General features: G+C 41.1%; 1 protein-coding gene across 7 annotated transcripts in view; it reads right to left on the reverse strand.

The window, feature by feature from the left end:
- The window catches only part of KHDRBS2 (KH RNA binding domain containing, signal transduction associated 2), a 2,055,883-nt gene that overhangs the window by 1,265,669 nt on the left and 768,410 nt on the right, over positions 1 to 21,804 (reverse strand). For all 7 annotated transcript variants that reach the window (XR_011260416.1, XR_011260414.1, XR_011260412.1 and 4 more), the window contains one exon: positions 19,737 to 19,883. Coding sequence is in view for 2 of the 7 variants with exons in the window: in XM_069606187.1 (XP_069462288.1) it covers positions 19,737 to 19,883 (147 nt within the window). In the remaining 5 variants the exon portion in view is untranslated. The remainder of the gene's footprint in view (positions 1 to 19,736; positions 19,884 to 21,804) is intronic.

Consider the following 21,804-nt stretch of genomic DNA (forward strand, 5'->3'; position numbering starts at 1 on the left):
AATAGTTCACTTTCAGTTCATGCTTTAGTAGTATTGAAGGAGTATATGCATTGCATTTTTCTAATCTATGAATGTTACATTTTGAATTCCACCATATCTTGTAATAAAGTCGGTCCACATTTTTCCAGTTGGACGTTATAGATTTGCTGGCCACCAACATGAAAAGATTAAACAGGTAAACATTACTGTGGAATATGGCTAGGTTGCAACTGGAGATATGTGGCTCTGCTGCCCACCCGGCTGCAACCTTAACTGTGCTCCAGCTTCTGCCCGCAAAGGGGACACAGAATTTGCCACCACTTGGTCCCGGGAACTGGGCAAAGCTCTAAACCCTTACCATTGGAAGAGATGTTGTGCCAATGTTTGCCTGAGAACATCACAGAACAAACCACTTTTCAGGACATACTGAACCCCAGAGCGGATGTTCAGGCGGTATCTATCGGATGATGATCGATGCTGGAAATGCGAACCAGCGAAGGGAACAATGAGCCATCTGCTGTGATCATGTGACAGGAAAAGAACTTCGGGATGTGAGTGTCAAAAAGACTGGGCCTGGTACTTGGGAGTGCCATTTTCTGTTTGGGAAACAGTTTTGATAATTACTTTTTAAGAAAAATTGCACTGGTACAAGGACAATTCTGGATGTTATTTTGCATGTTATTAGCATTAGGGCAAAGTGTGCCCTAGTGCAAAAAACAATGAGGCCATATTTGAAAATATGTGCACCATGACAAGCAAAATTTTGCATGGTATTAGCACAAGAGTAAAAACCTATTCTTTAAATCCATTGGTTGCAGCAGGGCATACTTTGCCCTCATGCTAATACCATGCAAAAATTGCATTTGACATAGTAGAAAGGTTTTCTACTAGGGCCCCAATGTTTTTTGCACTAGCAAACACGTTGCTGAAGTGCTTATATTTTGCAAAATCGTTCTTGTGCCAGTGCAAGGTTCTGTAATCTTTTCAAGAATGACCATTTTCTGTTCTCACATGGAGGCTATTAATAGCCAAAGAAATGAGGAAAAGGAGGCAGAAAAGACTCCAGCTGTCCATTTGCACGGAATGCCTGTGGTCCTTAGACTAGACAACATTGAACAGGCACCAATGGTGTTGTTAATGGATCTGTGCAAATAAAAATGAACTTTATAATTTTATGACGGTTTAAAAGTATATTTTGTCAGGAACGATATTAATTACTCTAAATGGTCTATACTCCAACTGCCATCACACTTGTGTAGCAAATAGTAAGCAAAACGCAATATGAATTGGTTTGCAAAGCGTTAATAATATGTCCACCCCTTCTTTGCTTAATCATGACCAGAACATTGTTTCATCATCTTCTATTTATGTTGCCCATAGTGACTGTCCATCCTTGTTTTAGTGTTTCTGATTTTGTGTGGTGATATTTAGAATTGTTTTATAGGATTATTCTGTTAATACACTTTTTTGACTTTGATTACTTTCGTATTGCAGAGTATAACTTTGCTGGCGCGTTACCCTGGCACTGACAATGGCAACAGTGTTTACAAATGTATCCGTACATATTTAAGAATGTTTTCCATACTTTTCTCCAAATCTATAAGCTACAATATGTAAACCGATACTTATTAATTGCATTATGACCATAGAATTTACATGCTCTTTACCACAACCATACCATTATTCTTTTAACCAGTGGATGAAAGAATGTCAGCAAAAGCACACATATAAAGAAACAAACAAATCTACCACATGCATGTATTACTAATGCAGTACCATATATTCACCCACTTCTAAAGACATTTATTGAAACAATATAAAGAAGAGAATACATTTGTCTTACTTTGAGAAATGCATACACACTCATCCCTTAATAGTCCTTACTCCTCCCCATACATTAAAAAATAAATAGAAACAACTGCCCTCCGAAGTAGCACCATCAGAGGGTAAAACAATGTGAATGTGGGTACTAATAAACAATTCCAAAAAACACTTTTTGCAAATAAATGTCCATACTAACTTCCCAAGTATCAATGGAAAACAGATTAAGAGGCAATAATTGACAATGCATTCAAACTCACAAGAAAATGGTGTATTCAAATCTGAAAGAGAATGAAACCAGTAAACAAGATCAGACATTAGAAACGTGTTATGTCCACTTGGATATTTTACTTTTGCGAGGCTGGTTTATTCATAACAGCATCCTGCAACCTTTCTACCATCAACAAGCGTACTATCCAGGACAAAACAATCTGATTGCAATGGATGTTGACAGCAGAGACGATGAGGTGGTCAAGGGAAAATTATGAGAACCAAAAATGCTAATGTAAACTATTCAATTTGTCTCAGATAATGTGACTGTGGTTGCAAGGTATGTCAAAGTCTATCTCAACAAAGCTGAGAAGATAATATATCTGTGGGATGACAGTTCATCTGAAGAATATTTTCTCAAAAAGAAATACAGCTGTGACATACATTTGCTCTCTCATAGAGAATTGTGTTCGACTGAAGCATCAGACCATTTAAGAGGCACGGCTCTGTTTAGAAAATTCCCCAAATATTATTGCTTAGCCTCAGTCCAAATTCATTTTGAAAACGAGTTTTAAAATAATTTCCAAGAAATTGAATATCTAATTGTAGAAATTCACAACAGTCAAGACACATGGAAAAGTGGAACACATAATCTCATCAAACCATACTATCCAAAACAGAGTTCTTCCTGGGAAAGCATTTTTTTGTATGAAGTAGCACAATATTTCACAAACAAAAGGTGCCTTTCCAAATGAAACAGATGATAGATACAGTGTTTTAAATGGTTAATGGTGTCTAGTGAGACACTCACAACTAAAATGTACTTTGCAATTAAAAACTCTGCAGACCAGAAATAATACTACTATATGCTACAATGATTCAAAGCTTGTGAACTGAACATTTTTTTTACAAGACACAATGATCATTTTCAGCCTGTTTTTGATGTAACTGGCAACATTAAACAGCATAAAATAATGTCCGAAGGTGAGATTCACCAAGAAGAACAGAGAGCTATGGAAATTGATGAAAACATTTCCAAAGGAAATCGGCCATTGCTTGTAGGCAACCAAGAACCACTGGAGAGCCATATATTTAAAATGATACACACATAGACATTAATGAGCTTTAAACCCCTGGAAACAAACCAAGCAATTCCAAAAGTGTTAACACGGTTGGTATCTCAGTTAACTGACAAACAATTCAGCATTTACCTGGAAGTCATTGAACAAATAGAGCACGGATTACACCAGAATAACAAATCATGTCAATGCAATGATTACCAACCCCTCAAATATATGGGTGGCTGATCTGGGAATTGCAAAACCGTCACTCTTGAAAAAATCTGTAAATGTTCAAAAGAAAAAAAAAATAAGCAACAGCCTGTGTTGTTATAACCCCATAGGACTAGCTCCTTACAACATACAGGAGTAGCACATGTCTGGAAAGTAGCAGTCACTGACCGAGCCATTTCAAACACAACAGGACAGCACACACAATGCACTACAGGTCCCAGAATGCAACACCAGCCCAGGCTATGACAGTGAACTGTTAGACATGGCCACCTAGGGTCATCAAATGTTTATCCTGGGGCAAGCCAAGAGATCAGAGGCAAGCCTGTAGATGGCAGGCAGCAACAACGAAGACCAAGACAGAGGAACATTCACAGGAACACAGTTCTGTATTGCACAATTAGCCATGCCTATCCAATGGTACATCCATAACAGGAACAGGCAGCCCAGGCCAACACACACTTGGCGTAAGCCTTGGAGGTTGGGCAAAGTCAAGGTGCAGGGCCCACAAGAAACTATGATGCCCATGACATTGCCATTATATGGGGGACCCAAACACACTCCATGCATAGGATGAGAGACTGCCAAACAGCTACTGTGGGTCACTATGTTGCCATCAGACCTGGAATACACATCGTACACAAGTAATGGCACACAGCATCATGGATGCCATCCAGACCATCTGCACATGCAACCCAGACTCCTGTCAGGTTCCATCCACGATGGCAAGGAACAGACCCAGACCACCCACCGAAGGCATGCTGCGCAGTGCAATATGTATGCAAGGAATGTAACATGAAACAGTGTGCCACAATGAGACATGGGACATGCACGCGCAGACTGACCATGGAGAGGCTGCCGTCACAGGCAAAACCACTCCTGAGCATCATTAGTCACACCTGTTTCCCTACCCCTTGTAGGTGACTCTGGATACCCACTGCTTCCGTGGCTGATGACCCCTCTGAGGAATCCCAAGACACTGCAGGGCCCATTTCAGGACCAGGGTGACCATTGAGCAGGCCTTTGATTCTTGGTAGCACATTTCAGATGTCTACACTGGTCTGGGGTGCACTCATGTTGTAAGCAATATTCAATCAACACTACAGCCAAGTCAATGCCTAGTCTGGGATGCTGAGGAAAACCCTTATTATTGTATTTTTATGTCTAGTTCAGTACTCTGGATGACCACCCTTGTATAACACCCCCTCTTAGAATCCCCCTGACCCCACTGAGCCAAGAAGTAGGTTTGTTTTGCAAATTAAAAGGTTTATTTGAGAATTTAAACAATATATATATATCACACTTTATAATAAATTAATATCTGATAGTACACTTAGACATATGATGTTGATCAACAATGGGTAATCTGGCACTAGCACCCTTCTTTGCAATCAATGAGGAGTTAGTATAGGATGGACAAAGTAGCAAAAATACTTTTATGATTTCAAGGGAAAAGCAATGAGGAATAAAATGCAGTACAGAAATACTTGATATGATTTTAGCAAAAGATAAGATAATCACTTTTTCTCTGGCAATTCACCCCCATCCCCTATGCAATGTAAGAAATGGAAGGAGATGGAAAAAGGAGCACACAGTTCTCAGGAATGCAATCAAATACAATACGAAATTCAGTTCCCCCCCAGCAAGCTTATAGGAAACAGGTAGGAGTTTTAAAACACAGGCCCAGGTGCTTTGAATGTGGTGGCAGTGAAGTGAGAAATATGCTGAAAATTATTTTAATTCCCTTTAGAAGGTTCAGGGTGAGTGAGAGATACTTGGGATGAGCTCAGGCTCACTTTAGCAATGATTCAGGGATGGTTATTAAGAGGCAAACACATTTTTTGCAAAGGAAAGCAAAAAGCTGCTATCTTTTTACAGGTAAAGAAATCAGGCCAAATCGCAAATCACGGCAAAATTCAGGAGTGCATGAATCGTGATTGCCGAAAAAGTATAGTTCTATGCTTGCTGAAAAGCTTAGATTCTAAGCTTTCAGAGGAAAGTTAAACCACGTTCCTAGCACAAACGGTTCCAGAGATAAGGACGATTTAATAAAGGTAGATTTTCGGATTTAAAGTAAAACTCAAAATGACAGGTGACAGCTTGCAGCTGCAGAATTGACAGGTGACAGTTGTGCAGCTTTACAAATGACAGATGACACGATTTCTAGGAGGCAGTTCTACTTAGGTTAAAATAGTTTGGATTAGATTATTTTAACTAAGAGATTGGTTCTGCACAGTTCTGCTAGGTACACACAATATATTTTGTGCAGGAATGGGCCTCGCCACGGATCGGGTCAGGTTTTGGACTGGACTCCGGTTCTGGTCTCGGCACTTCACATCGATCTGGGTCACTGGTTCTGCTCACAGCGGTCTGGGTCAGCTCTGCCCTGCTGGTCTAGCCTCTCTGAATACGGCGGGTCAATCAGGCACCGGTTCTTCTCACAGCGGTCTGGGTCTCTGGTTCTCTCTCTGGCAATTGCTCTTGGCAAAAGAATTCAGACAGCTCGCCCGGCTGTGGAATAGTTTGCAAATTATGTTGAGGCCTGCTGACAAATACTTTTGCTTGCAGTGGGCCTTCTTGGTTCAAAGTTCTGTAGTCTCTGTTTAGCTTGGAAGTCTAAGTGTTGGATCTCTGGATGTGAAGTCGTCGGTCAGCATGCTCCGCAGCAAATGGAATTGAATGTCTCTACCTGTCCCAGCAGTCTCTTTTTATGTGTTTTGAAAATGGGTGTGTGCCTGGGCCTAGCTAAGCCTGCCCCTCTCTACTTGTCATTGTCCCAATTCTCCCCTCTCCCATGATTGGGGGAAGGAAATGGATTGTCACCATGATGAGGTCTGTTTATGGGTCAGAGGATCCTCCCCTGGTCAGTTTGCCCACAAATCTATATTTGATTCAAATACATCTTTCCCAGATATACAATTTGTTGAAATTACATGTGCACATTATATATTCCTTATGGTCCATGCTTGTCCGCCTCTGATCTTCCTGGGGGCTTGCATTCAAAAATGACAACATTTTGCGCTTTTTAACTGGTTTTGCAATATCGGACATTTACCCAAAATTACACACATGTGCGCAAGGAGTATGGACATTAATTGATGAAGTGTCAGATTTTTAACATGCAGACATTTGGAGTGAGACCCTATTTTCCACTAGCAACCCCCCGGATTACACCACAGGGTCCTAACGCCTCTCAAAATGTTCACAGAAAAATCACAAAAATAATGATATTACTTATATAATTCTGACAAGTCCACACTTTGAGCTATCTATCTTTTTAAAATTATGCCCTGGTCAAAAAGGGGTGTGGCTTCCCACATCACAGGGTGGAATAACTGGTTTATCCAGTTCCCCCAAGCTCAGCTGCTAGCAGAGGCACTGCCCCTCCCAGTTTCCACTAAGAGGAAGCCACTTTACGACACCCCAATATAACATTTGCCTGAGTCAAGGGAGTTGCATTGTTCTGTTCCTTCCAGTTCCCAGGTGCTCCACCCCTAATCTAATCAGAGAGGTGACAACTCCTTTTGGCAAGGGGCAGCAGGATGCAGCTAGGCCTGGGAAGAGTGGTTGAACAGGTTTCTCCTGTCGGGGTAGTTGTCAGGCAGAATTCGGTTTCATTAAGCCAGGTTTCAGCTAGATGTCACTTTTTGTTCCCAGTTTAAATCACTTACAATTTTTACATATACATTAAATAATGACTTCCTTCAAGTCATTTCAGAATATAGTTTTACATTGTATCCACCTCTTAGCAAGTCTTTCCTTGGTCTGGTTTTGTTTCATTTGTTCAGTTTTACACAAAAGTCTTGTGGTTTTAAAACGCCGGTTTTCTGATAGTGGTGAGTACTGGTAATGCAACCATTTTTGGGATTAAGAAAATGAATTCCCCACAGTTCTGGGTTGCTTTTGGCAATCAGCATTGCCATTCCCAATGGTTTCAGGCTACTGTGTGTGTAGCCCAATGGTGGTTAGGCAGTGCCCTCCTGTACTCACAACATAGGCAAAAATGGGTGGCAGCCTATTCTTCATGTTTTCCCTGTGCACTCTCTGGGGAGTTCTGGCCATCATGAGGTTTTCCATGCCAGTACTGCACAGTTTTATGGTAGGGCTTGTATGCATGGGTAAAAACATCCCACAATGTACAGGCCAGAGAAGGTGGGGCAGATATTCTGGGCCTGTGCAATGTTGCACAACATCTGCGTAAGGTGCAGCATACCCCTGCCCCCAGATCTGGACATCCCTCCACCAGAGGATGATGATGATGCAGTACCAGCCGGGGCCATGCACGTGCCATGGAGGCCATGGATGGGCACATGGCATGGCAAAAACTGCTTGATAATTCTTTTTGAGTTTTCCCTCCACTCTGCACACCACTTTCACCTTTGTAGTTATCATGCACCATAACAGGTAAACACTTGTTTAGAATAAAGAAATGTCTAGTCAGTGCTTCAGGTGAAAACGTTGTATGTATTATGAACATGAATGCACACAATCCCAATACCCACTTCCACCCCCCGATACACCCCCTTCCCACCCTCCCAAACAAACCTCCCCACCCTCCCCAAACACACCAGTTAAACAACCAGTCAGTGTTCAGTGTCACTTGCAGCCCCTCTTTGGCATGGGGCTCTTAGCACATTCCATTGGGGACCTAAGTCGCTGGTGGGTTGGATTGCCATGCTGGGAGCTCTTGGTGGTAGTAACCGATGTCGATGGGTCAGACCCCTGGTACCACATATTTTCTAGGGTCAATTAGATTGAATGGATTATGGGCTCAGACGTGGCAGAAACAATCACATTGTGCTGAGGCACTCTTTGGATAAGGGTGATGAGGGCCGTGCAGGCATGGTGTTGAGACCTGGCACTCCTGCAGCTGGAACCCGGTATGCATTCCTGCATGAGTCTCATCTATGTTGATCCTCATTTGCATGTAGGCATGCATTAAGGGATTGGATGTTGGGCAGTGACAGTAGAGGGTGTCTGTGTTGTGTTGTGGGGCTGTAACACGTGTCATTGTCATCGTCCGCCTCCTCCTCCTCATCAGTGGTGACCCTGACATGGTGGCCTGGTGGCTGCTGTGCCTTGGTGGTTTCGAGGGTACATGAGGGATAGTGGGGCCACTGATCACAGGTGTGATGTCAATAGCTACACACACTGCTGATGTGCCACTTGCATCATTGTGTGGCGATGATGGGGATGTTGGTGGTGGTGATGGGGATGGTGGTAATGGTGGTGGGGCTGATGCAGCTAGAGGTGATGGAGCTGATGGTTGCTGCAATAGATCAGTAGCCTTGCCCTGCTACCTGGGTCTGCTGGCGAGTGGCTGGGCCTTCACAGGCATTCCTGCAACTGCTGGGCCTGATAATGATGGTCCAGGCACATCACTGTTGGAGGACTGTGTGCCTGTGGGGGTAAGATGAGCATGCTGTTAGTCTTTTGGGAGTCATGTGTGCGAGCTTGCATTACACTCATGCTACATTGCGTGTGTCCTGCTCTTGGCATGTGGTTTATTTGGTCTGTTGGTGGAAGTACAAATTGACTGATGGTTTGCCAAGGTGGCTTGTTGTTGTGTCTGCCTGCGGTGGGCCTATGATTGCTGTCCTGTTCTCCATCAGCAGACACAGGCACTCATCATGTTTCCATGTGTGGGGCTTTACATTTTGGTAACAGTGCTTGTGCAGGGTTACATCTACCCACATCCCCTGGCATGTTTGTGTGATCTGACCATTTGTAGTGACTGATACATGTTGGACCTGTTCCCTTGCCCAATAGCTGTTTCTCTGCCTTGGGATGCATGCATTTGGACTCAACATTTACATTTACAGGTTGTACTTATCACCATCACCTTGGGTCCCAGTTTCTGCCTGTGCTGTCCAGCCTTCTTCTATTGCCTTATTGTGCAGGATGGAGCTGCACCTCTCCTTCCAGGGTATGTGGTTGAGAGGTTCCACCATCCATCCTCCTGTGGCAGCAGGTTGCCTCCCTCTTGTGTGTAAGAGACGAGGTTACAGATCCTCAGGCGCCAGTCATCCCACTGCTTATGGCAGTCCCTCTGCATGAGGACAGTCCCCATGGCCGTGACGGTTCTGTCACTTCCTTCCAGATGGCTGTATTCCTCTTCTGGCTGGTCTTTCTGTGACAAGCCTCAAAGAGTGTCTAAGCATTCTGCACCACAGTGTTGACCAGTGCCGTCAGCTCTGCCTCTGAATACTTCGGTTTCCGCAGGCAGATGTCACAAACTCATGTCTTTTTCCTCCCAGATATGTTTCCAAGCTTCAGTCATGGTGTATGGCAGCAGGAAATAGAAGATTCAAAGTGTATTAAGTTTCATAGATAACCGTCAGTGAGCTTCCCATTCCACGGTGATGCTAATTTCATCGCTGGTAATTCCAGTGCTGGTAATTCCAGCAGTTTGGGTGCCAGTATCTGTATTACTGGTACATTTCTGCCAGTAATACTGTCAGTTTTATGATGACGCTGGTATTACAGTTTCCGGCAGAGGGGTGTGCACACACGTGAGGACTTGTAATGCACCAGTTTTTTCAGTGGTTGCCTTAACATCAGACAGCAATATTGGTGTGACAGTGTTACCAGTGTTTTACCATCAAACTCATAATGACCCTCTCTGTGTGTGTGCTCACAGGTCTATTTTACCTGAAGTTTGATACAAGCAAAGTAAAAGAAGACTTACCTTGCATTTTGGAGTACAATAAATGTGTGCACTTTTTACACTGTGCACTTGGAGAAATACCCAGTACCTGACAAATATAAACCTTCCAAATGACTACATGTAAAGTATGGAACCACATCTGAGCTCCCTGTATTACTCAATACATCTAACAAAAACATCATGCATACTCAACCACATCACACAACAAATCTGATGGAGACTTTGAATTTGAGAATAACACTGGAGGCAATCATTATCCACATTTTGCTATTAATCTGCTGTTTCAGATATCAACATGTAAATGTTATTTACTTGCATGACTTTTGGCTCACCAATACAGAAATGCAACAAAAATATACACGACTCAAATAGTGTGTCTTTGCATTTATATAGCGCTACGAACCCTCAGGTATCTGAGCGCTGCTTATTATTACCCACGGTGTGTGGTCCTCATTTATTGACCTTGGAAGGATGAAAGGCTGAGTTTGGCCCTGCCGGGATTTGAACCTGCGTTGGCAAGCTCTGCACGATGTCAAAGCGAGCGCTGTACTCGCTGTGCCACTTGACCGGCTCAAAAAAAGATAGTGGATTTTCAGAATAAGATTCATATTAAAAGCATGTGCAGGAATTCTAAAATTCACACCAAACACTCGAGCATCCCCAAGTGTTCCTTATGTACGTAAGAGAAGTTATGGAGGGAGCAAATGTGCATGTAGTCTCTGCAACCATGGTTCACTTTTGTGACCAATGCAGGGAAATCATCACCTATCTTCAAGGGTGCACCACCTTGGTACCATGGTGGTGAGCCCACTATACTTAACACTGCCAGGGGACAGACTAGTAGGATGCCTGTCGAGGTGACTCCCCCTTACGGTCAGATACTCCAATCGGTTGTATGTCACCATCCCTTTCACGAATACCTTTCCAGGGTATCTAGGAATTAGGGTTTACAATGATCACATACAACCTTTTGTAATGGCCACTTGGCTGCTGACCTAACCTGGGCCAGTCTCCTGTGAAGACTCAGGGGAAACGAGTGGACCAGCCCCTGCAGGAGATTCCCTGGGACCAGCAATCATAGGATATCCCCAACTGACACAGCAGAATTTAACCATGCCAAAAGACTCAGCAGGGGTGTGGCCAGAGAGAGAGGAGGAATATCAGTGTTGGCAGCAAGTTCCTGGATGTGCACCAGGAGAGTGGGAGAAGACACAGCTGAAGACACAGCCCAGAGAGGCTGCTAGAACAAGGAAGCAGAGCTTCAGAAGGCCAACACTGAGCTAAGCTGAGAAGTCACATAAGCGACTCAGAACAGATGGAGCTGTGTGAACTAAGAAGAGCCTCAGCAGACTGACGCAGCGCCCATTGTACACAGCTCTGTGACAGGAGGACGACCGAGGATATCCAATGCCCCTCCGGGGAAGCACTGCACGATGCAATCAGGTACAACAGCGGCTCAGATAGAGATGGAGGCAGGTGAAAATGAGAGAAAGAAGGAAAGGAACCCATAGTGAGGAAAGAGGAAGACTAACTAAGAGGAAGGAAGTGAAAAAGAGAGACACTGCAGAATGGGGACAAAGGACGGACACCCCAGAGTGGGAAGTGAAAGAGAAAAAAAAAACAAGAGTGGGACGAGAGTGGGAAATCCCCAGAGTAGGGTGTGAGAAAGAGAAGCATCAAAATTGGGGACAAACAGAGAGGAGAAGACCCCAGAGTGGAGAGTGAGAAAGAGGAAAGCAAAGCACAGAGTGAGGATGAAAGAGAGAACACTCCAAAGATCAGTGTATGAAGGAGAAGAACACCATAGTGGAGAGTTGAAAGGTGAAGAGCCTGGAGTGGGACAGAGAGTGAGACATCCCCTGGGTGGGAAAGAGAGAAAGGCCGACAGAATCCCAAAGATTGGAAGGGAGACAAGAAGAGAGGCCTGGGCTTGGAATCTCTCGACAGCAGTCCAGCCCACCAATGGCAGGCTATTGTTTTGAGCTTGACATATTGGCCCAAGGTTTTACTAAAAAGGACAGAGTCGGGGGTCAGAAGCCATAACGCAGCCCTTCCAGTCCATAGACCCCCCAGTCTTGTCTTTTGTTGTTGTTATGTTCTGTCGAAATATAAGCAAAGTAGCTAGGTTACAATAGAATTCTGGATCGAGGAATTCTATCTTTTGATTTGACTATCTGGCGAGCACCCTTGTGATTTCCGTGTATAGGCTAGGGCTTAATCTGAGGAAATGTTTATTTTGATTGACAAAATAAAGACCCTTTAAACACTGTCTGGTAGTCCGAGTCCTGTTTCTGTCCTGCCAAACTTGCCAATGTTGAAATCAACAACGTGTGAATATATATGCACGAAACTGTGATAGAGTATTTCAGCAACTTTTAAATGAAGCAAGTCACAGCATGTTGCACTCTTATTGGAATTCAGACATTATTTCCGGTATAAAAAGAGACAAGAATGGTCTATTCGTTATATTAATGCTTCTACAATGGCAGCGGTGTGCGGTATAAATCAACAAAATATGAGATATGGCAATTGTAACAAAAACAACTGTATATGGACCTACTTCACGTATGGAAAAGTGTGGCTTAATGCAAAATCATCCACCGCAGTTGGCTATACATATCTCGTATGTTTCAGTACTGCATCTAGGCATTACACAGCATGCATAAAAGTCACAGGTATTTGGTTAGAGCATAATGATATCTGAATAACTCATAAACAATGATTACATGCCAATTTACCAACGGTATACTTAATATTTCTTATAACAAAATTAATTTACACCTGCAGTGTTCATTCTTTTTAATATAACTTTTACAATACACCAATGGGTGTTTAACTACTTTGAATTGATAGGAACACAACAAGGTTTAACATAGGCAACTCTATCAAAAATGTCATCTGTCAAACAATATTTTTAGAAATAAAATATCATGTGAGAAGAAACCTAAATTGCCTGCGCTGTTGATAAGTCAACATTCACATAATAACAGTATCCCTGCAGAGTGCATTGTTTTTAACGTTGCAGCTAGAATATGCCAGTGGGTGGCTAACTACTTTATAAATGCGTGTACACTTCAGGCTTTCGTTTCAGGGAATGTTTTATTCAACAACCTAATTCCAAAAGAATACAGACACTAATAAATAATCGTTCCATTAACTTGTACCTGAAGGCATCACTGTTTTTAATGTTACATTAAAGAACTTCCAGTTGGTATCTAATTACTTATAAACATTAACTAGGCTGCAAAGTTAATATCTAACAATATGATGAGCATACACTAATTTGTATATTGCTAAAAGTAACATCTTCCGTATGAACGTATTATGGTTTATAAACACACTTGATTTTTGTCCCTTGGCTCACTGATTACAAATTTGTAAAGACCACGCAATTTTACTCCACATAAACTGTTGTATTACACATAGTATATATAATGCACTATCTATGAAGGTTAAAACATTCAATGTTTGTAATTGTCTTCAAAACATATTCCAGTTCACCTTACATTTTCTTTTATCTTCACACATCCTGGCATATAAATACTCCCCCTAACTCCGGTATTAATCAGGGTGAACCCCCAACACTCACAACCCAGTTTAAAATGTTCACTACAATTAAACCCGGTGCACCATTACCCAACCCAAAATTTCACACATATTTTTACAGAATACCATCCAGCCTATTATGAACCCAACATTCCGCAGACAACTTTACCACATTACAAGCAGTACATCATCAGTGTCAGGGGAACATGTGCATGGGTGCTGGCCTGTGACCAGGTCTCATTCCCACTTCAAGGTGCCACTGACAAAAAGAAGATCCACACACATGCCACAGAAATTTTACAACACTACAACCAAAGCCACAACTGTGCTAAGGAGAAGTCGGTAGCAGGTCTGTGCCCCTTTAGGAAAATGAGCTTTTTTTATCATGCAATCTATGAAACAATAAACATCCTAGAAATAATACCAACCGCCCTACGAAACAGCAAACATTCTACAAATACTACCTCTTTTAACACTACAAACTGTGCATTGTCATTGATGGTAAAAGTGGACCTTCACTGCAATCAGTGCTTCATCAATGTAAGGACAATGGGGGCATGGGACATGGATGACAAAATCCACAAATATGCATTGGAAAAGTGTACATGGGGCCTGGCCTATGCCCATGGCCTATACCAGCTTTGACACTACTGATATTAAAACCCACAAGCATTCCAACTATACATTTATAACACGGAACCCTAAAGCCAGTCCCTCAGCAGTACTAAGTGGGCACAAAGCTTGGGACATTTTCCAAAATAGTGGCTTTCTTTCTCCCGACCTGTGACGCTGCCAACATTCCATACACAATGCAACTCGACCTATGAAATAGCCACCACTCAATAAAAAAAAAGAAATAGCCACCACTCAGCAAAAACGACTTCTTTACAACACTACAATCAGTGATTCATCAAGGCCAGGGAAAAGGGGGCATACACTGTAATCAGTGCATCTTCAGTAGCACGGAAACGTGGGCTGTTTCATTTTGTGGGCATGTCCAATCATGTTTACAGTCTTCATGCAAATGTCCAATCCCCAGGCAAACTGTGCTGGTGTGGACCATCACCACCCAAGAAGGCTTGGATGTTGATGAAAGTACATTCAGGTTTTATATTGTGGTGAACTTGAGGGATCAGAAAATATGTGTCAGCTATAACTATGCATGACAATATTATGTTTTGCAGTATTTACTGATGCAGACATATTGTGGGACACACTTTCCACATTCGGCCCCGCCGCTCTGCCTTTAGTTATCTACCGGAACAGAAAACTCTGAGGACCTGAGTCACATCTTGGTGCATTAAGCACGCTAAACAGCATGCTTCACTGTGCCTTTTCCTGACGTTTTTATACATAAGAGGCGGTTTGCAATTCTCGGCATCGGTTTCATTGAATAGCGAGCTAATCGCAATGTAACTTAACTGCTGTTGAGAACACATAATTTCTGATTAAGCAGTTTGACAAGCATATAACATCTTTAAAAATATAACCTGTGATAACAAACAGAAGAAGGAACACTACAAATACAGGGTGTTTGTTTGCTACTCTCACTTTTCATTGAAAGTGCAAGATGCACATTTCACAGTATACCAGTAGATACCAGTGCTATACGTGGCACTCCTCCACAACAGCGAACCGAGCGCCATGTAGGAGGTCCTGTATAGGGCCACCACTTTTTGGCATTCGCCAAATTGTATGAGTGCCGCGAGAATCAGCATGGTAATTCACTGAATATGAAAGTGCTGGAAATGCTTTTTACTACATTTATGGGACTTAACACCATTTTGAAAATCGGGCCTGAATCTGTTGAATTACTGTCAGTCATTTTTCACAAGTTGTTTGTATATTTTACATTTTAAAACACTCCTCTACTGCAGAATTTTAACAAAGGGCAACTTCAAAAGCATTACTAAGGTTTATGTTTTGGGCACACATATAACCTCATTATATAAATATAAACAATGACAATGAAATACACATACATTCCATATGAAAGACAGATTAAAAAAAATCTTATTACATTTAAAGTCACTCATAATAGATTCCCAGATAAATCACGAAAACCAAAAGACCTGTGAAGAACAGGGTACTTATGTCATCGATAATGTTACTGAAACACAACATTCTTAAACTGTAGTTCTACCCAAAAAAGGAACAGATGTTCCAGAGTTTCAATATCTTCAGTACACTTAAACAAAATACACAATTGTTGGTCTCTGGGAATTTTAAATCTGATGCCTATTATTTCATATGTAGGTAATATGTTAAAACGTATCCTCATAAAATATGGATGCAAATTGTTATCTTGATTTAGATATCGGTGTATCGGATTTAGTGATACTTGATTTTTATTTCTACACTCCTAATTCCACAATCTTGCTTTGACAGGATTATGGTGAAGCACACCAGAACCACAAGCATGTTTTTTTTTAACTTTGACAACCAGAGATTTCTTGTTTATCTGTATAACTTTAAGATCTTCAAATGAGGAATTGTGAGGGTGATTTAAAATGTTATTGCATAGCTGCAATAATTTCCAGTTTACAAAGGAAACAGACCCAATTCAAAATGAATAAATCACAAAGGGACATAGTTAGGGATACCTAGAACCCATCTCCAAATACATCCCAGTGGCTGAATAACACCTTCAGCCAAATATCAAGAGCATTATTAAAGATATATTAGATAGACTATCCGGTCAAGCAGCTCTTTACTTTTTACATCTTTTTATAATATTTTCAATGTCATGCTCATCAAAATCCAAAGCCCATTTGGAATTATTATCCAAAAATTTGGATGAGAAGAAGGGAGTGAATCGTATAATTTTGAATAAAAGTGAACCTTATTTTCATTCGGAAATTGGGTTAATTTGATAATACGGTTGATTCACCAGTTCTTTGTTAATCAGGCTCCACAAATTACTTGAGTTTTTTTTTATATAATGTTGCTGGCATAGTTTCTCTGTCGTTTTGCCATACTTGGTTCACAATATTCCATAACCAATTGTTATATTGTTGTCAGAGATACTTGTGTCCAAATCTGTGAACCCTTTACTGCTAACAATCACAACTCACACTCTTTCTCTTATTTCATGACAAATAATGTTATGTTGTGAGTGTATGTAAATAATACTATTTTGTTCATTTACAAAGGAGGCCCATAATTAATATAAAAACATTGAAAAAAACACTAATGAGCAAAAATTAAGATTGTGTTCATCAGCTAAAGACGAGAGTAATGCAGAGACCTTTTAAGCCTCCAATGTATTCCTGGTCTACAAATCAAATGGTTTCCAGCAACAAAGCGTGGAGACCATAGTGCAAATTGGAATCAGTCAAGAAACTTGGCAGCACTATTTGTAATAAAAACATAATCAACAACTGATGAAGCATTTCCACATTTTCAAGTAGAATCTGTGGAATATCACCCAGTATATTACTATTTAAATGTTTAGATCCCCACATATTCATTAGTTCAACCTTGTTCATGTCCCGGGATCTGGATGCCTTTTTGATTGTCCCAGTAATCACTTTATCCACTCATATGTCATGATACCAATTAAGGTGCTCAGAAATACAACCATGTCTTAGCCAGAGCTTTCAAACCACACTGCAAAGCTTTGCCATACAAAGTAGGTATAATTACCTCCTGACTTACAAAAGCTGGGTCCCAGTAGACATAAATCATCAATATATCTTTATATCCAAGGAACGCCATTGATAAAGTAGGATCCCAGGTTTTTGTTATTCCATCAATTCAAGGTTATAACAGGATAGTTTTCATTAGCTATCAAAAAGCTGCCAATAGCTCAACCTTGTGTTCCTTTTATAGCCTTGTGCAAAACAGTAGTATAACCATTTTACACTGAAGACAGTGAACCTGTTCTCTATTTTTTTAAGTTATCTGATTATAAATTGCCAGGATGTGAGGGTCATTCAAAGGGGGATTACTATTACGCATTAGGTTAAATAACAGCACCAACCATTTTGCTGCCCTACCATTATCATGACTGACTTTCATTATCAAGTCCATTCATGAATTCTACTTGGAGCCATTGTGTTCTTAATTTGGTTTAGACTCTATACCAACATTTGTTCTTTGCTTATTCATATATGGAAAAAGATCAGAATCCTTAGATGAAAAGAATTCACTCTCAGCTCCTAACATCTCATACACAATACTAGATTTAAAATGTTAAACAATGAAATCAGTATGAACATTATCAAATACATTCCACGTGATCAATATTCTCTCAATTAATTAAGAGTAATTGAAGGAATTCATACAATAAAGATAAAACATGTAATCGATTAAGCACTACTCTTGAAGCATTGTCTCTTTGAAGAGTATGTTTGCACCTAGGGGGTACATTTTAAATGTTTTTAATTTAGGTCACTATATCTCATTTATGCAACACAAATCTTTCATTTCTCCCAACTATAGAACAGTGAACTGTAAGGCAGAGGTGGTCCGAGTTGTAGGTTCAATTTCATCAAACCATTATCAATAATCTCAGTACTCACATCAATGTCTATGGTTCTAATAATAGATCTCCCAAGAGCAATTAGACACTGGTTTCTAGATTTTCACTGGAAGGGTAGAATATCTTCTTGACTGTTAGATGATTTTGATTTCTCAGTGTGTTCTTTCTTTTGTTTTTACACATCAGCTGAGCATAGGGCGAAGTCTCTTTATTATCAATATTCTCAAAATTCTCTGTTTTGATTTTTAGACAAAGTCCTTAAGAACTTCCCAGAGCTTTTTTGCAGTGGTCAGTCATTTTTCATTTTATAAATGTTGTCTTACCTTTCTTTTGCTTAGGCTGAACATCAGCTTGCTCTGATAACACATTCAATAGAAGAGACATATTTCTTGTGGGCAGGTTCTCTAGGAAGGATTCTAGCAGGATAGTATCTCCTTCCACTTCTTGCCCAATGGGGTGGTCATTATATGAATCATAATAATATCCCACATGGCTAATTCATTGTCATTGATTATTTCCATCATTTTCCAATGCCCTTTGTCTGAATCCAAAAACCTCCCCTTGATATAAGATACAAATGATTGCACTACTGTAACTCTGCTCCTATATCGTCATATATTCTTACTAATGATTTTAAAACTAAATCTAGTGCCAAAAGGGAGGATAGGTAATGCTTGGAAACATTGCATCTTCTTTCTAATGAGCATGACCTTCAAGGCGAAAATGTTGTTTCATATGAATGCTTCATTGAAGAGGCTGACATCAATGGATCAAGAAATACAGAAGGTGTGTCTGATAACAAGCCCATAGAGGTACTCCTCTCACCATTAGTTTGAGCATGGTTTCAGAGTTACAAATAAGTCTGATTCAGTTTTTGCAGAGTCTGACTCATTCAATGGCTGTCGGCTTATCATCTTGTCAACCACATCTAAAGTTTGAGGTTTAATCATCGGAAGCTGCGATGCACAGTGAACTTCCAGATCATCTTTCAAAGAATTGGGGTCTGGTCTGTGTGCATAATAATCTGTAATTGTTTTCTTCCCCTGTTTCACGCCCGATTAAATTGAATCTATCAACGGGTGCTCTTCCAGTTCATTCCCTGCTCCGGGTAAAACACTCTCCTGCTCAGCTAGCAATAGAGAAGAAGTGTTTCGGTGCAAAGTCATTCTACGTGCCAATTAACTTCATAGTTTATGCATATTCCTTAAATAATAAGGGATGATAGTATACATATTGATTTCCTAAGCAAACAATAATGCGGCTCCTCTGCACATTCAGGGAACAACTTCAGCAACAGCACTTGTCCACACTTCCAGCCGGCAGTTCTTGCGGTGCTGTGCTTAATAAGGGCCTCTTGTGATTCTCGTTAAAAGGATAGATCGCCAAGTCAGGTGAAAGAGATCCACCACTAGTGAACCACCTCCAGCCAACTCCTGCAGTTACTGCAATGGTCAGCACTGCACGCGGCGCCATGCTTAATAATGAGCTCCTCTGATTGTCATTAAAGGGATAGATTACCAAGCCAGATAACAGGGTTTGTTCCATCAGTAACTGCAGTGGTCAGTGTTTCCCGTCCCTGCATTGCACACTTTAAATCACCCATCTAGGAATATCCCTGTTGTGTAACTTTCACCCACAAGGCCTAACGCACCTCCAGTGTCATCATGGTAGACAAGTCGGGAGGCTGCAAAGATAAATATGTAAATCGCTGAAGTGTATGTTAAATATCATGGCTACTTACGGGCACAAGGAATTTCTTAATTTCATCCAGGGCATGACTCATTCGCGAATAGGCTTCCCCGGGGGGTGCAAACACTTCCATTAACACATGGAGCTCATCACTCAGGTGAGAATATTTGGCTTCACCACTTTTCCTTAGTTCTTCCTCCTGTGAAAGAAACCATACATTAACAAATAATTAGTTCACTTTAGAGTACTAATTAAATGTACAATAATCCTGCAACCAAACAGATAGCTGAAACCAGGAAACCTCTTTATGTTGTGGCATGAAGCCCTTGAACACATACTGCTTTCAATTCAATAAAAGAATATAAGGACTTCATCATTTACAACCGTGTGCACTTACACAGTTGCTGCGTAATACAGTGCTGTACATGCTATATATCTCTGGATCTCATGGATATGTATTTTAATAATATCTTTTGCATTTCACCATCTCAAGTGATCCCTGGCAATGGCTTTCATCTTCCAGTGTTCACTCCCATTATACAAGCGTGGTAAATGTTACTCAGTGCTGTATAAACAAATTTATATATGCATTTATATTTCCTCCAATTAAATAAACTACACATGGATACTTTAATGAAAGCCAAGATAAAGCTTGCAAGTAGTCCCTCTCCTGCCATGGGCGGACTATCTGGAATTTACCTGCCATCCTCCACTTCTGCAAGACACTAAACATGTGGCATTTTCAACAATACCTGCCAGGTGAATATCAATCCCACCCCCCACTCCCTCTAGCACAAGGATTGCACTACTGGAACAAATGCCAAGCTCAATGCTGACACCATCACACTGTAAATGTTGTTGCTGCTCTCAATCTAGGTTCACACTATAAGCAGTAGAAATACAATAACATACACAGATATTAAAGGTGCACATGCATATCTAGTAGTCTTTATTTTTGTAGAGCGGTCTTCAATGTATCTTTTTTGTTTGTAAAGTTGGACCTGCTATTGCATAATCAGAAGGAAAAGAACCATCAATCAAGGGGCAGATCACAGACATTAAATCCATGATGGTCAATGTTGCCCCGTGGTTGGGCACTTAAAATGTGGTTTCAGCACTCGTCAGGCAGTGAACATAATGTTTCTGCACTGGTTACTCAGGTTTGCATTGTTAAGTTAATGGTCAGTTTCCATTTGTGAGGGTGTGATCTCCATAGCTGGATTATTATTATTATTATTATTATTATTATTATTAAATCATGCTGGGAATTCTGCTAATCAGACCCCACTTTCAAAGTTCTCCATGCCAGAAATATAGTGCACATAGGTGCACGGATGCAACACGACTACTGACATGACAGTGTCAGCTCAGCTGTCACACAGATCAGGTTGACATGTTACTTGGGATCCCCTGACATCTGTTTGGATGAAAAGTCAATGCAGATAGAGGTAGCAATTTAACTTCTGCAACTCTGATATAAATTCTAATAATTGTCTGCCCTAATCAGTTTTGTGGCAAGTAAATATTATATATAAACCGTGCCTGACTGTGGCATACTGACTGATAAGAGCACACAATTATGATGCCACAACAATTTGATTTCACATCAGTATCTGCTTCCTGAGCAGGGCTCAGATGTTACAGGACTGAAGTGCATTGGCATATTTGCTGAATATTCCCACTGTTCCATTATGGACAAAACATCAGGTTTCTACCTCCTTTGATTGTGCCGTAGGAAGGGACACACCTTCCCCCAGGGCATAGAAACCTCACCCAGAAGATCTCCTGGGCATGATGCTTCAGAGGCAGCTCTAACATAACAAAGCCAGTCTCACAACAGAGTGCAGATTGCTAGGATGCCTTTGAAGCTAGCAGACATGGGAAAGGGGCTGTGATGGAGCAGTGAGAGAAGGAAGGGAGGACTGGAGAAGGATTCCACAATCTTGCTTTCTGTAAGGGCTTTTCTCCTTTTCCTATTTACTTCATTTCCTGCAAGGAAGGTCCGCTGGGTGTGTTGTCATAAGACAAAGGGCACTTTTTATAATCTCTGGGATTAGACCCCTTATAGCAGACTTACTTTGGACCAATCCCATGTAGGCACCCCCTCATTCTGTGATTCA

This window comes from Ambystoma mexicanum, chromosome 4p (genome assembly GCF_040938575.1).
Source record: "Ambystoma mexicanum isolate Mex_15411 chromosome 4p, UKY_AmexF1_1, whole genome shotgun sequence".
NCBI lineage: Eukaryota > Metazoa > Chordata > Amphibia > Caudata > Ambystomatidae > Ambystoma > Ambystoma mexicanum.